The 16786-nt window shown below is 43.6% G+C and overlaps 1 protein-coding gene across 6 annotated transcripts in view; it reads right to left on the reverse strand.

Annotated features, from left to right (window-relative positions):
- The window catches only part of DYNC1I1 (dynein cytoplasmic 1 intermediate chain 1), a 193937-nt gene that overhangs the window by 12089 nt on the left and 165062 nt on the right, over positions 1-16786 (reverse strand). For all 6 annotated transcript variants that reach the window (XM_055806306.1, XM_055806309.1, XM_055806308.1 and 3 more), the window contains 2 exons: positions 13442-13582; positions 7034-7159 (listed from right to left, as the gene is read on the reverse strand). In XM_055806306.1, the coding sequence (XP_055662281.1) occupies positions 7034-7159; positions 13442-13582 (267 nt within the window). The remainder of the gene's footprint in view (positions 1-7033; positions 7160-13441; positions 13583-16786) is intronic.

Raw genomic sequence — 16786 nt, forward strand, 5'->3', positions numbered from 1 at the left:
ATGAAAAGTGGAATTTCATGTTCATTTATACATATATTGAAACAAAAGAAACTCTGTCATTACCAAGAACAAGCATAGGTCGTGGCATAGGCAGGAGAGTGACCCTGCACACCAGGTGCAACCCACTGCTGTATCACACACCAGCACATCACGAAGTCCTGTTGACAGGCTCCACTCTGAAAGGCTGTTTGTCCCACTGTCCCTACACGCTCTGGAACTTCAGCCTTCCGACAGTTAAAAATATTCTTCTTATTTTTGACTCGAATACGTGGCCAGCTTGCAGCCACATGCGCTGGTTGCAGCATGCTCAGCTTCGCGCTCTCTCTGTCCCCAAGCACTCCTGTCTCTGTGAGTACATGCACCATCTATATTGCCACCAGGCTCAGACTTCCTCGGCTAGTCACGCCAAGTACTTCAGCCTCTTTCTACAGGCCCAGATCCACACCTCTCCCTGCTACGTTTCAAGTGTCTTTTTTAAAAATACACATTTTTCAACAAGAGGGGAAATGATGTTGAGGTCACCTTTTAAGTAACACCAGTTTCATGAAGCTGCTTTGTAGGTCAGAAGGCCGTGATGAAGGTGACTGGGAAGGGCAGAGGCAGTGATGCCACATGATGTGCAAGAGGTGGCAGGGAAAGGGAAGTGCAGGGCCCTGAGCTGGCACTGGAGATAAACAGCTCCAACCCTCAGCACCCAGCCTTGCGTAAGTCAGGTTAGTTAGATCACGGCTCACTTTTCCCTCTTGAAAAGTACTTCCCTAAAAAAGACTGTGACTAGGATCACAAGCCTCCATTCCAATTTATTTAACTACCAAAACAGACTGGAAAAATGAGGTAACTCATATCCTTTTCCATTTCTTACCAGACTAGTAAGACCGTATTGACAAGCACACAGCCATGAATAGTAGTGTACAGGGGTACTCACAGGCGTAAACGCATGCGTTTCTATGTCTGGATGTAGCCAAGCCTCATTTTAAATTGTAAAAGTATATACATGCTTGGTTTTAACTTATCAACATAACAACATTGTTTTTCTACGGGAGGATAAACCAGTGCTTACATAAAGACCTCAAAGCATTCACAGTAACCTAAAGTAATGAATATTGTAATGAGAAACACAAGTATTTAGGGTGATAATGACTGGACTTTGCTCTACTTAGATCGGCTCACCCCCTATGGAGGCTACCAAAGCTTAAAGATTTTATCACCCTAGTAATCAGCAATGGGTAATGGCCTTCATAAACCACAGTAATTAAATTGACTGATTTCAAACTAGTGCGTTTTTTTCATTAGGGAGTTCTTATTTAACCTACTTCAAAAATCCCTTTGTGAATACTGGCTGTATCAGTCAAAATTCAAATGACAAGGGATGAAGAGCTTGTTCTGTTCAATATTTCAGATACTATTCAAGTAAAAAGCTGGAGTTGCTAATATGCTGTCATTCTCTATTATTTTTTTTCTTTCTTTTTTTTTTTTTTTGGTCATCTCTAAGAGCTTCCAGTTTTAAAAGTCTCTCAAGACTGAACATTATAACTGGGGGTGGAGGGGAAGCAAATCAAAACCTTAGCTCTTTACATTTTCCAACAGCTCTTAAGAGATTCTGCTTTGTTAAAACATGCTTTTAAAATTCTCTGAGGCCAGTGTTCCAGCCTCCCTAGCAAAAATATCAATGGTGAAACTCAGGCACTGCCTCACAATCCATTTAATTATTTTTTATGCCTGGATTATGCATGTTGCTGTAACTACTGTATCTTACTTGATCTTTGAATGCTTTTGAATAAAACTTGGTTGTAAGCACAACCCCTTCTATTGTTCAAATTTGTCTTCATGATATGTGTGAGCCATTTTTCTGTGTTCCAAGAACTTGAAGCTCAGCACAGATTTTAAAATCAAGTTTTTTATGGTGAGTCTCAACTCTGCTTTTGTGGCAAAAACATTTCCTAACTCAATATATGCTCTACAGGAGCTTTATGATGGTGAAAGTAAACCTACTGGAAAATCCACCTGGATAACTACATGACAAAAAATCGAGTTTTGTATTTCTCTCGCTGGGCTACAGCAATTTTTAACGGCATGAAAGAGATGCTGGGTATGTTTTCTCTATGAAACCTATAGTGAAACACAGGGATCTCAAGATAGGAGTACAAAGTATCAACACTTCCCCACTCTACCCAGAAAAACAAGTGACTCAATAGCCATGCTGAAATGTGAGAGCTGGTCACAAACATGCATTTCTCTCTGTCTAGAATCCTAAGAATCTCAGAGCAGCTGTTGCAGGCTGCTGAAATCAAAGGAAATTATTTTATAGGCACAAGTGGGCTATTCCTTACTGTACCACTTCATCTGTATATTTCATGCAGTTGTTAGGTCCTCCCTCAATGGTCATGTAGTTGAAAATGAGATACAGGATTAACACCCACCATGGAGCAAATGGGGAAGCCCACAAAGAACCTAACACAGCAGAAGGAGATACTAACTCTGAAACCTAACAAAGTCACATAAACATCAATATGATTCTGATTTCACTGCAAGGAAATGAGGACAGAGGTAACAACTGTGTAAAGAATCCCAGGTAACTGCTTTCTTTGGCAGAGCCAGCTTTTCTGGATGGTCTAGGGAAAGACCTTTTCTTACTTTTCTTCAATTCCACTTGTCATACTAGTCACCCTTTAAAAGCATGACTAGAATCAACTGTCTGAAAGACCGCCAAACAGATGCAACAGTTTGTCCTGTAACTACTTTGACAAAATAATGTGCAGTAATAAGCTTCTTGTGATTACAATTTCAAACTCTCCAGTCCTGTGCTGCAAACTTACTTTATATTTTATTACAATCAAATGATAAATCATTGATTTACAGTTTCTATCTATTTATTCACACTGCTACCAGAATATGACCGGGAGGAGATTAACCACGGGGTGGGGGTGGGGGGTGGGGAAAGGTGGATCAGAAGCTGCTTCGTTCACAGCCAAGGGTGCAAAGAGCATTCTCAATAAGCCAGGTAAGCAACAAACAGGGTTGTTAGGGAGTATTTATGACAGCGGCAACTGTGTAACATCACTGAAGCATGCCCAATGGGAGCAAGCTTTCTAGAAAATATATCTACAAGAGAGACGTGCAGTTAGGTCTAACTATCAATCATCTGGACATGTGAATAAATCTATAGTCAGTGGTCCATGTTCTGTTAAAATCAGTTTCTGCCATACAGAAAACTTGCTGCCCAGTAAATAAGCCATAAGACCACAGAGGCTAAAATAAGTTATACATATTATCACAATAATAATACTTCAACTACTAGACCAGCAAAGGTTTGAATATTTAGATCTTACAGAGACTAATGCATATTTACAATGCCTCGTAACGTCCTCTGGTTAAGTTATATAGGTTTAAGATCCCATCACACTGAAACAATCTGATTTTTATGTGTTTGGGGTTTTATTTCATTTTATAATTCACATTCTTTTAAATCAGTGGTTACTGATCCACAAGAGCACATCTATATGGACTATTTAAGTCTCCTCTCCCCTGGAAGTGTGTGTATAACACCCATTAATGCTAATGGGCATAAAGCACACGCATTGAGGAGAAAATAGACCTCTCACTGTGAAAATAAATGTGTTCAGTTATTTTCAGACACGATGCTGAAATCAAACAACTGAAAGTACATACTCTAAGGAGATAACATTATATAGCCTAACTGAAAATGTCACCATTATTTTTAACTCCCTGGTCATGGTGCCTGCCACGTTCTCCATGTTTCTGCCATTTCTTGTGTCATAAAGACTATGACTGGATAACATACCAAAAAGGGCCAAATCCTAAATTCTTCGACAAGCAAAATCAGCCCTGATCTCATACTCCTTGCCTTCACAAAATATGCAAGGTTAGGCCTCGTGTCTTACATTTTCACTTAGGCCATATAATGTTTTCACTTTACACCATATGGGTTAATAGTAGCAGTAACTTTAATGTTCTCTAGAATAGCTCCTTAAAACTGCGATGAATCTACCAAAGTAAAAATTCCTGTCACTTACACACTTTTCTTAATGATTTGATATCCTGAAGTTTTCTGGTCTGATCAGAATTCAAGGAGTCAGTTTTTTTCTGTTTGAACAGGTAAAAAAGAATTGCTTGTAATATTGCTTGTGATAATGCGATATTCAAAGACATTGTGCCTTATTATAATACAAATAAAATCAATACTTTTTTCCTGGTAGAACCATGTTTTATGAATTTACAGCTGATTTAACGTCATAGTTGGAACAGTCTTGACAAAAGAAAGGTTTTGAAAAGGATGCAGTGTAAGTGGAGTATTAATGTTTTTGGTGAGCGTGTGTAGAGTCTTTGTAAAGTGGCCTGCTGACTTTCTAATATGACTAATCACACCCATTTTCCTAAATCACGGAGTTGCACCTTCAAGTAAGTGGATGCTACTGAGTTATCAGGCAGGCAGGGATGAGTTTTTCCAGTGATGAGGTCTTTGCAGAAGTTGATGCTGTAGGAGATGGGTAGAATAGTAGTGCTATTGCTGAAAGGTCAGCTGTCGCAGCTTAGTGTCAGGCTTTGCAATACTGCTGGTTCAAATAAGCAAGCTAGGTGCTGCCAGGTGCTGGACGGCCCAGCCTCCAGCCCTTTGCCCCCAGCCACATGCTCACTCATCTACTCTCAGAGAGTCAGCTCACGGAGAAAAATTCCTCAAGGAAAACAAAACAAAACAATAAATCAATACCGCTCTGCTGATCTATCTCCCTCCCCGCAACGTGGGTGGTGACAGGAGCACTGCTCCGGGCACAAAAACTGGGCAGCGAGGGATATGGCTAGGGCTGGCTGGCTGGCAGGCAGAGGAGGACTGTCCCTTTTAAACTGTCGACCAGTCCCATCATATCCCAGAATCAAACTCATGCACAAAAGATGGTCAAAGGAGGACCCCAGCTGAGCCAAGGAACTGGCCAGTGTCTGCACACTGAAGAGAGAGCCTTTAAAAGCTGCCATATCTCTGCCAGACACTTCCAAAAGTACATATGCACACTGTGAATCCTCCATGCGCCATGCCTGAGGACAGCTAAGTATGGAATAATTCAAGAAGTCTTTTTGGACTGGCACAGAGGGTTAATGGCTGAAGAGGCTGTTACTGTACAAGCCCTCGGTTCCAGGCTCTTGAGCTGTGAAGTATTTTGGCATCTCACTTAAGGCTTCGTAGTGAGAAGAGTTATGCTGGAGAATATATGAGCACCCTTCTTTTTTAAACCAGAAAAAGCCACTAACAACACAGCAGCTCTGGTAGTTCCTGAAGCTGTTGCAGCCCAGACTACTTTTCCTAAATTTGGTACAGTAAGTACTGCAGAGACTGATACTGCCAAAATGAACCAGGTAACAAATTAATGAGCTCCTTCATTCACGACAGAAGAGGAGGAGGGGTGGCAATGGCCCATGATCTGTCAGCAGCCATGTGGATGGACATCCATCTGTTTGCATGTAAGGAGCTGAGCTGGAGACGCTCGGGCTCTGCATGGGTAGAGCAGAACACTTTATGTAACACAACTCACACAAATAATAAATAATGTTGAATGACTCGCTCTTCTTTTTTATTTTTGAGTACTAGAAGCCTGTCTTTCTTTCTGATCTGAGTGTATCACTGTGACTCATTTTGCAAGCTGAAGTCTGATGATACAGAGGAAAGGCCAAAAACCTAAATATTACTACTTCTGCATAGAACACTAAATCTATTTTCTCCTGAGCGAGCTTGCAGGGATAAACAATCCTATGAACGATTTGGTGTATGATATGCAAAAAAGGAGACATTTCTACAGCCCGTTTAGACTCCCAGACAAGATCAGACTGTGCTGTCATCAAAGACATTTCCATAGCTTGTCGTATCACTTGGAAGACAGAAAAACCACCTTTTTGGAACAGTCATGCAAAAATGATAGATAAACAAAAACAGCCTGACCTGCCAGTGTCATGGTGGAAATCTGAATGCAGTAACCTTAGACAATTTTGAAATTATGTTAACAATATGGCAAGAAGTTTCAGCAAGCATTTGTGAGGAAAGGCAACTCCTGCACAAGTGAATGCAATCCAAAAATATGAGTCATGCACAAGCAATTTTGCTATGGGCCATAAAATCACTTTATGAGAGTTACAGATAATTCTGTATGTATTCTATAATGTTTCCCTACTGTGTAGAGATGGATATCTCGGTATCCTATCACAGATAATGATGGAAAACAAATTCTCTACATAAAAGCTGATTGCTCAGAGATTCACTCATAACTGTTCCAAGGGATTGTAATGCCGACAAAACGCTTTATACCGTATTCATCAACAAAGAGGTAGATTCCATCAGTGCCAAACACACTGCAGTTTAGATGTTTTTTATAAGATGTAGCCGGGTGAATTGAGAGCAGCCTTAGACACAGAATACACATCCTGCTATTTTCAGCATCTACGTACTCTTTATCACACATGCACCAACCATCCTCTGACACCTCTCATTTCCTCCGGTTAGTCCTTTTGCACATATTCAGACATATTCAGCATTATTTGGTATTAAAAGAACAGATATATTCTGTACGTGTCATGCTGAGAAAAATTTACAGCATTAAGCCAGTCATGAAATAAGAGATACTGGACTATAAAAAGTGAACCCTTCGGGACCAGCGTCAGAACAACACAGCTTCTTTTTGCACCTCTATTTTCCTCTTTAAGTTTCTTTGTAATTTTTACCCATAGAACCACTAAAAAAAAAGTTTTAAAACCAGTGAAAGGTTTCAAGAAATATTTCTCTCATAAGACATACTAGTTAACTCTTTTGCAAGGTAGCTTTACAACTAACACACTGCTGGCAACCCAAAATCAAAGGGGACTCCACTGAAAGAAAACTGGCTTATTCTTTGAAGGTGTCCTATTCATGTGTTACGATACATGATTTCTTCTCAAACTTGGATGTGGCATTCTCCAGACGCCAAGCTTAAAAAAACCCCAACAAACCCCCAAAAAACAAAAACCCCCACCCCAAACACAATAATAATACCTCTCCAACATCATAGATCCATATGCGGCCTTCTGAATCACCAACTGCTACCTCCTTGCCAGCCTGGGCCCAGCGGACACGGTTGAGGGCAGAAGCTCCTTCTATGGTGACGCTGGCTGTGGGAACCTGTTGAAACAATAGGAACAGGAAAGAATAAAATCACGCTGGCTGCAAACCCAGGGGTCAGTTTTGAATGTCCTGCTTAGCTGGGTGAGTCACAAGTCCCTTAGCATTGCTGGAAGTTAACATACAACCCTCGTTGGGGGTAGGAAAAAAAAAGGGTTCATTGTTTCTTCGATCACATGTGCTAAAAAGAGGAAAGAGTGAGAGACTGCTTGGAATGAGCAGGGAAGACTTTTTGACAGTAAAGTGCAGTAAAAGAAAGTTTTTTCTCCTTAACCTCGGAGACATGTGAAACCACATCTGCTTCTTCCTCAAAAGTTACTGACTTATGACCAAGAACCAAATGAGGGTAGGACTTGGAATCAGTCCTGCTCTCTCTTCTGGCCTCTGACTTGGGCCCAGATAACGTAACAGTTGGCAGACACATCCCTGTATTCATGCTGACACATCCTTTAAATCCATATTCACCTCTGCGGCTAGATGCAGAGGGCAAAACTTAAGTACTATGTCAGAAAAGTCCTGAGCTAATCACTTCAGAGTGAGGACATGGCAGAAATGAGATCAGCTGAGCTGACATTTAGGAACTCCTGTAGTGTATTCCCACAATTCTCTTTTACATCCCCAGGAGACGACTTTTGCTTTAAATACACCTGGATCCTGTCCAATTTCCAACCCCCCTCCCTGCCCCAAGTCAACCAACTTAACAGGTGATCCACAAGAATACATAAAGAATCTGGCTAATGCGTGGGATGAATAAAGCAATGATCATGATCTTAGGAGAAGTATTTGTAATCTACGCTGGAATGAGGGCATCAAAAGATGCTGGAGGAGGAAGGAACCATATGGGTGTTTGTCCCAGATAGGTAGATCACTCAGTTGATTTAGGTCACCTCATAAGACCAATGACAGTAAACTGCAAGTCTGCTAATGCTCCACCCAACTGCCTTTAATAGGAGAACCTGCCTGAGCAAGGAGCCTGTAGCTTGGCACGAAAGCCTTCCAAACAAGGCTTTTTAGCTTTAATGCTTTTTAGGTCAGGGCAAACAAGATACGATAGCTGCAAAAGCAGCTCTTCCACCAGATCCACCTGGGGGAACAGGCCTCAGTCACATGGTGAGATGGGGACAAGGGGGTGTCCCAGGATCTATAAATGGACATGGAACTGGACGGCAGTCCAGGCAAGCAGAGGTAGTTGGACAGGAACCAGAGTCTGGGTTACCTCTGGATGAGTGACAAGTACTCCTGCTGTTCTCGTTGTCAGCACAATGCAGCAGAAGCAGGAAGAAAGCAGCTTGAAGGTGGTATTAAAGCCCGGTCTGAACATCAACAAACCGACAAGATTAACAAAAACAGTATTTTGCTGACTTGGTCTTGGTTCTCTGGCTGTAGCTTTATATTCTAGTTGTGAGATAGGTCCAAAGATCCAGGAGAAAAATAATTTTAAAACAAACATCGTATAGCTCCCATGCCAGTCTCCTCCTTCTCAGCTCTAACGCCTTCATTGTGTCACACAAGATGAGTGACAGTATGAAGGCGAACCTTTGCAGACTTCCCAAGACTCTTATTACAGTAGCAGTGCGTACACAGCCTCCAGCAGCAGGCCAAGGACTGGGAAGCAAGGCTGCTTGCCTTGCTCCTCTCCCCCCTGGACCATCCCTGCTCCTCCTCCTCGACCCTGGCACAAGGCTGCAAAACTGAAGTGCACTTCAAGCACAAGCCTGCCAAGCTAAAGTGTCACCTCCACAAAGGGCTTCGTGGTCATGTTCTGAGCCACACATGTGAAATACGCGAGGATTTTGTTTGCAGAGTGATGCAGAAATAATGCTGGAGAGCAATCAGAAAGCACATACCATCCTCCCCTCTCCTTTAAGAAGTCATTCAAATGCAAATAAGCTACCGGACTCATCTCCCCATTGTGCAAGGCCAGTATTACCCAAAAGAGCTGGCACCATGCTCTAACTCCTCATCCCAAGTCTGTTACTGCATAGTGGGTGAGAGTCAATGGCCTAAATCTGACATGGGGTCTTTGATCCATGATAAAAATCACATTAGAAAACAAGCAAGTTTAACTCCTGTGATCACTGATTTCTAAAAAAAGAAAAAAAAAAAGAAAAAGAAGAAAGGATATTTTAATTCCAGCCAAAATTAATTTCGTGACATTTGGAAATGGCTTTCTTCAAACAACAAGTAAATGGTTCATTTCAGAGGACTAATCCACTAACCAAGCTATGTTTCTCAGAAAACTGTAAATCAAAGATACTTGTTTCATATAAAAATATACACAGCATATATTTAAGGCACTGAATTTTCACAAAATCTTTCAGAAGGCTGAAATATGTAATTCTAGAGCTGGTGTTTCGGGGATTTTTCTGTTAATACAGCATTCTTTCAGTGTTCCACATAAAAATAAGCAGCATGCATGCTGCAGACAGAAGACACAACCCATGCTTTTTTTCAAAACCTGATGGTTTTGTAAAATCCTGTTACTATTCCACAAAGCTATCTAACAAAATCAAAAGCAATAATGAAACAGTCTTTAAAAATCTAAATAAAAAGCCTTTTCTCCAGTGATACGGACAGAAATACAGTCAAACCATAGTAACTTAAAATAGATTTGTCTGCTCTCAGTAGTGATAGGTTAAATTACACATGCCTATTTTAGATTTCAAAGATAAGAGGTTTATTTTATAATGGTAGCATTATGTTTTTAAAATCACATTTGAAATACTTTATAAATTTTCTGAAGTTGGTGCTTGTCATATTTTTAACAATTTTGAAATGGATTTTAACAGGTAACAGATTAAGAAAGATGCAGTCAGAAAAACCTGCATGATAAGAATACATTTTTATTTTTTTACTTTTATTGCTTATGTAGTGTCAAAAACTGCTCGCAAATACAGCTGCTTTCTGTTTCTTGAAATAGACACCATCTTCACACTCTCAAAGCTAAGGTATGCCACGTAAAAAACCCCAACAAATATTCGAATGGGACATAACACAGCAGAAAATAGCAGTTTTGTAAGTCAGTTTAACATCAGTTCATAGGTAAATAAGACTTGTCAATAACGTAGAGACCTCCAATCTTGATCACAAAAGAAATGTTACAGACACGTAGGTAAGAAACTGGCATTTGGTATCCTGAAACTATCTGCAAACCTCACTATACTGATCCATAAACATAATACTCTTATTTGCAAAAGGATGAAGGAGTGGGTAAACATTTTTTGCCTTCTAAGGGTTTTTTATATTAATTTCTCAAATATAAATTAAAACGTGATGAATTTCTTTGCTATTACAAAAACAATTTCTAGTATCCACAGATCAACATGAAGCACACAAATACCCTTGTTACTTGACAGTGAGGTTTTGAGAATAATTAGACAGATTAAATCCGTGGTACAGTCAAATGAATTTAGTTATTTTGATCAGAAAGCATTTAGCTCTCCGGAGAAATGTTTTTAATAAACATGGTGAGTAACACTAGTGGAAACTGTGTTACAGTTCAAAAATGTGAAGGTAGCATAATCTAACTAAACCCAGGTATTTTCTTAGTTGGTTTACAAAACAATACCTAAATAATAATGTGGCTGATTTCCCAAATTAAACAAAACAAGGTCTCATTAATAACGATCATATCTAGTTCTTACACAGAGATTTTTATCAATAGCTAGCAGTTAAACACAATATACCTGTCATTTTCTTCTGTCTTCACAAATACTTTGACATCGCTTATCTGACATCTAAAAGTAATAATGATCCAAAAAATAGGTGTTTCAAGGTTTCTTATTATAAAGTCAAAAGTGCTGACAAGGACTTTTTCTTAGCAAATAGCAGTGCAGACTTCAACAGCATAATCAATTACAGAAATCTTGAAAATTATAAGCTAATTATGACCTACCAGATAGAGGGTAAAAGCAAACAACGATCACTTTCAGTTACGTTGTTAAAAGAACTGCTTACAGTTCTCTCTTTCAGTGGTACATTTGCTGCTTCTCCCACATAACAAAACCTCACATCTACTCAGAATCTGCCACTTTATCATGTATAGAGATTTTAAAATTTGTTTCACCGTGCTCAGTAAGGAAACCAAATGGTATTTCTGCCTCCAGAGACGCAAATTCGATTCCCATAATAATACAAAGCTCGGATACCATGGAAATAATTCCAGTCTGATTCTTACATGAGAGCTGATTTTGACCTCTCAGAATGGAAATAATTTGTGAAATCAGGGGTGGCCTTGCATGCAGAAGAAAAGCAGGATCGAGCTTGAAATTATTTTTTTTTCTGATGTTCCTATGTATTTATATGTAAACACACTGAAAATATATCAGCAGTTTTCTACATACAGCCTTGTTATTGATGGGAATGGGATCAAGCGGTCCAGACTAATTTTTTGGAAAGACATTATGGTCTCGTTGACTTAAATGGCAAAACATCAGTTGATTTCCAGCAGAGCAGGATTCAGCCCTGGTATTTGGGGGGAAAGGGTTATTTTTTTTCTTCTTCTTAAAATGCTGGGTTTTATGCTCTGTGTTTAAGCCTGCATTAATGAGAACACCTGAAGGATATGTCCCTCCCTTCCCAAAATAAATTCTGAGGAGACTCCTCCTGTATATCCTCCAGCTGTATGTGCTCTAATTAAAAAGGCTGCGCTGCTTCCTGCTCAGAACACTTCAAAAGGCCTCACTGCTCCCCTTGACAATGCACTGCCCGGTGCTGGTTCCTCTTACCTGTCCATGCTTATTTATGGCAAGCACCACTCACTGGAAGTCATAAACTGTGCCTGTATTTTAGTCTGTCTGAAATCTATAGCATGTTTATGTGAAAGCCATATTAACTAATCTTAAAAAAAAAGACAAAAAAAATAGGGTGTATTATGGGGGAAAATACTGCCGCTTGCTCTTCGGTATTTTCTTTTTTGGAAATAAAAAGTAACTGTCAGTTAATATGTGATTTTTTTAAAAAAAATTTTTTACAGCCTGTTTGTTCTTAATTTCACATGTCATTAAGTAAAAATACACAAGGCTTCACTGTGGAAAAACATTTCAATTCTCGTGCTTAATACTGATTGCTGGCTGTCTAAGACTGACCTCAAGCGACATGACATGTTTTCTCAAAACCATTTTTTGGGGAAACTCAAGTCCAGAAAAAATAGTATAAATAGAAGTTTGTGGCATTTTAAAAATCTGAAATAGAAGGAGAAAAAAAGGGGTGTTCCGCACACGTAGAAAATGACTTTTTAAAAAATACGGTACCTACCACTCTCAGTCTTTGCAATAAGCTCTCCGATTAATGCTTGCTCACCAGTTACATTCAAAGGTGCAATGTTCCCTCCCCAGTGGTCCCCGCTATTTAGTTCAATAGCGATGGAAAACCAACTTGTTATTTTTCATTTGTGTTTGTGCCTTTAAGCTTCGCGGCAAATTTTGAAGAGGAAAAAAAGTGGGGGTATAAGATCACGAATAACACGTGAGAGAGATGCCCTGTGCTTAAAAATCTGAAGCGGAGCAGCTAGCAGTTCAGAGAGGTGGGAGGCGAGGGAAGCCGCAGGGGCACGCTGGGTTTTGGGCACGCTGCTGGCGCTGGCACAGGGCTTGCGGACGACGGTGTCCGGAGGATCTGGAGCTGAGGGTGAACACGAAGGAAGAAGAGGTCTCGCAGTGAAGGGCGCAGCACCTGCGGAGCGGGGCGGTGGGCTGCCCAGCTGGGCCCGGCCGCCAAGGTGCGCCCACCGGGCGGGGGGAGGCATCGAACCCGCGGCCTCTGAAGCGCCTGGCCCAGGCACTGCGTGCCAGAGGCGGGGGAGGGGTGTGAATAAAAAACTACGAAACGGGCGCGGTTTAAAAGTGCACCTTAAAATAACAGAGAGGGGAAGGAGGCTCCTTCCCGAGTCGGCACCGCGGTATTTGTTTGCGTTGGCTTCCTGCCGGGGGTGCCGGAGCCGGCCCTCCCCGCCCCTGACAGGTACCCGCAGCCGAGCGCCGCCGCGGGGGAAGGAGGGCGGGCGGGACGGCGGGCGGGGGAGGGGGCGGTCAGGCGCCTCCGGCAGCGGGACCTGCCCGCCCCGCCGCGTCCCGGGGCGCGGGCGGCGGCCGACGCCGGGCTCCCCGCGCCCTGGGGCGGCCCGGCACCCCCGCAGACCCCCGGCGGGGCGGGGACGGGACGGGCGGGCCGAGGGGTGCTGGGCAGCGCCGCGCCGCCGGCCCTCACAGGGTTAAGGTCCCGCCGGCCGCCCGCCCTCGCCTTCCCACCGCCGGCCGCCGTCGAGCCGCCGCGCCGCCTCACCTCGGTGTCGTTATTCAGGTTCCACAGATCCAGGCGCCCCATCCCGTCCACGCAGGCGAAGAGCGCGGGATGCACTGGCGACCACATGACATCGTAGACATAGTCGGCATTGTCTTCAAAGGAGTAGAGCGGCTTGTTGTGCTGTAAAGCAGAGAGAAGCATGAAGACTTCGTGGCGCTAGTGCTGCCTGGGGCTGTCTGGCGAGTCTAATTAAAAACTTTGCACATTTACAAAGTGTCATAAAACTTCCCCAGATGAAAGGTCCTCGCGAAGGGTGGGACTGCGCTTTAATGGGGCAACAACTGTCCGGTGGGATAAATGAGATGCCCGGCGTGAGGGGTGTGGGACGCGCGGGTGCTGGGGCGGGGGTAGCGCCCGCGGCCTCTCCCGCTCCCGGCCGGCACCCCGGCGGCGGGCGGGGGGTGCGCCGGGCGGGCGGGCAGGCGGGCAGGCAGGCAGGCACCGCCGCGCCCGCCCGAGCCAACCGCGCTTGCGGTCGCACCGATAAGGATCGTGAGATCGGCGGGGAGCCGCGTTTCGCCCTCCGCGCCCCTCCGCGCACCGCGGGCGGCGCCTGCCACCTAGCGGCGGGCGGGCCCCAGCACCCCCGGCCCCGCGCCGCCCCGGGGCCCCGCCGCCGCCCCTCGCCCCGCGGCGCTGCCGCAGCGCCCGCAGCCGTGCCCGGCCCGGCCGGCAGGGAAGGCCGTCCTGCAGCGGGCGGGAAGTCGGAGGGAAGTTAGGAAGCGCACCAGGAATAACGTGTAATTGTCCGTCATGAATTATTCATCGCGTCTGGCTTGTCTAATTTTTGCATAATGGCTTCGCTAATCCCCGATCAATTAATGGAAAATGAAATTTGAATGATAATGAAAACTCCAGAGATGAAAGAAATTAAGTATTCTCACGACTTGTGACAGAGATCTAAACAATGGGGCTTCGCCGAGGGTCTCCCTCCCGCACCCGCCAGCTGCCTGCGGCGGGCCCACCGCCCCCGGGCCAGCGGGGCACGGCGGGGACGGGCGCCCGCAGCCCCCCCCCGCCGCGCCCGGAGCCCTCGGCGGGGAACGGCAGCCGCCGGCGGCGGTACCCGGGGTATGGCGGCCGGTCCCTCCAGCGCGCAACCCCCGCTCCCTTCACCCAGGACACGGTACCGGGAACGCCGCAATGCGTTACCCAGCCGCGCATTATTCTTCCAGGAAGCGGAGCGAGCGACTGCAATTCTCACACCGCTTTGCTTTTGTGTGTTATTAATGTAGAGCAATAAAGCAGTCGGCTTGATCTCTGGGCTGCCAGCTGGGCCCTTGCCAGGTCCGCTCTGCCCCCGCTGCGCTGCGCGGAGCTCCGCTGGGTGCGGGGGCCGCAGCGCGCGCGGGTCCCTGTGCCGCCGTGCGTATCCATGGCGTGTTGTTGCTGCGGTTCTGCGTTGGAAATAACGCTGAAATATTTCTGCTCATCACGGGTATTGCAAAACATTCTAGGACATATTCATTTACGCCACTTCGTCTTTTGAAAAAATACCGAAAACACAAAGGGCTTGATTCCGTAGGATAGTTTTTCCCCTGCTTGAAGTACTGAATGATTTTGAATGATCGCAGGATCAGGTCCCGTATTGTCGTAACTGGCCTAGTGTTTTGGGGTTTTTTTTTGTGCATGTCCTAAGAATAGCAAGCATTTTGGTTTGTGTGACTATAAAATGAAATTAGATCTTGAGATTATTACCTCAAATTTATGCAACATTTTTATTCCTTCTCCAAAGCTGGAGTTTTGCAAAAGAAAAGGAAAAAAATTACAAGAATATTTTCTTACCTAAACAAGGTCTTGTTATCCAAACACATATGCATCTGCTTAGTATATTATCAGTACCAGTGGAGTTACTTACACGTGTTAATGGAATTACTTAAATGCCTGTGCTAAAACATTTGCAGGGTTGAGGGCAAAATTAAGATTAAGCTTTTGAAGAGGCAGAGGTATTTCACAGGAAAATTCAAACTGAATCTTTACAGCTGTGAGCTGGGGTAAGTATTATTTAGAGTGGGCCATATGGATCCACAATGTCTATCTGCTATATTGTGTCTTTTCACCGAAAACTTCTAATTTAGGTTTAAACACATCAACCGTCTAAGTGCTAGAACAATGGGCGTTGAATAGCATAGTATACCAAAGAGAAAGGAAATCTGGTCAACTGCTAGATGGCTGATATTCTTCTTATTCATGGGAAATGTTCTGCACCTACAGCACTTTGATATCATGGAAGAAGTAACAAAATTCCACAGAAGCAAGAGGACTATTAAGATATCATCAGTCCAGGGCTGATTTCAATCAGCATTTCCTTTTTGTCAATGTATCAAAACTTGTTTTGATCTTATTTTGAGTGTGACACTTTTTTAATGCTCTTTTTAGTTCTGTCAGTTTATTTTCCAATTCATGCCTAAAGACCAAGGCATTAGAAGGAAGGGTCAGGAGATTTGGTTCTAGTCTGTATCCTGCTGTTCACATGTTGTATAGTCTCTGGCAAAATAGCTTTAGCTGATGTGCCTCAGTTTCCCTGTTAGTAAAATAAAAACACTTTTGGAGTGCTGGTATTTGAGGTGAAAAAGCATAGCAGATAGGCAGTGTGTATTGCCTTCACCATAGCAGTGGAAATAGTCAGTCAAATAGAAAGTCAGAGGGAAAATCTGGACAACGGGAATAATATGGCTTTTGAGACAGATCTCAGACATTCAGGGAATGACACACAAAGGAATGGAGATTAATAGGCAGTGGAGCACTGGAAGGAAATGAGAAACGGCAGCCATGTGAGCGGCCCTACCAAAAGGCAAGACCAGCTGCAGTGTGGTTGGGAAAACGGGCAGCAATCATATGGCACCACGCGGCAGTGGTAGCGGAGCTGAGCTACAGCCTTCATAGTGCTCCCAGTATCTCTGCCCTCCCAGCTTGACTAGCCTCCAGTGGGAAATAAAAAAGAAGCATTTCCTATAGTATGTCTTGTTGTCTCAACTAGAGAAGAATGTAAGAACTGCATTGAGTCAGGCTGGAAGTCCCCCTTGCTTAGCATCTTGTCTTCAGTACTAAGAACGATTGGCCTTTTGTAAAAGCCGACATTTCATCCTGGTCTGATTTTGCCCACTGAGAGCAGTTATGTTGATTTCGTTGTGAAGACTCGATTTGTAAGGTTAAGTGTGTATATAAATGTTTGCAGGACTTCCTTACTGTGAGCCTGTTAACTAAGGGCCCAGGTCTGCAGATTCTTTTAATGTAAGGATTTATGAGTAAGGACCAATACCAACCGCTTTTAGGAATGTTGAAATGTGGAGCCATGTAAAGGTCACTTTAAAGCAGTTTTAA

Source organism: Falco peregrinus, chromosome 5, assembly GCF_023634155.1.
Source record: "Falco peregrinus isolate bFalPer1 chromosome 5, bFalPer1.pri, whole genome shotgun sequence".
Lineage (NCBI taxonomy): Eukaryota > Metazoa > Chordata > Aves > Falconiformes > Falconidae > Falco > Falco peregrinus.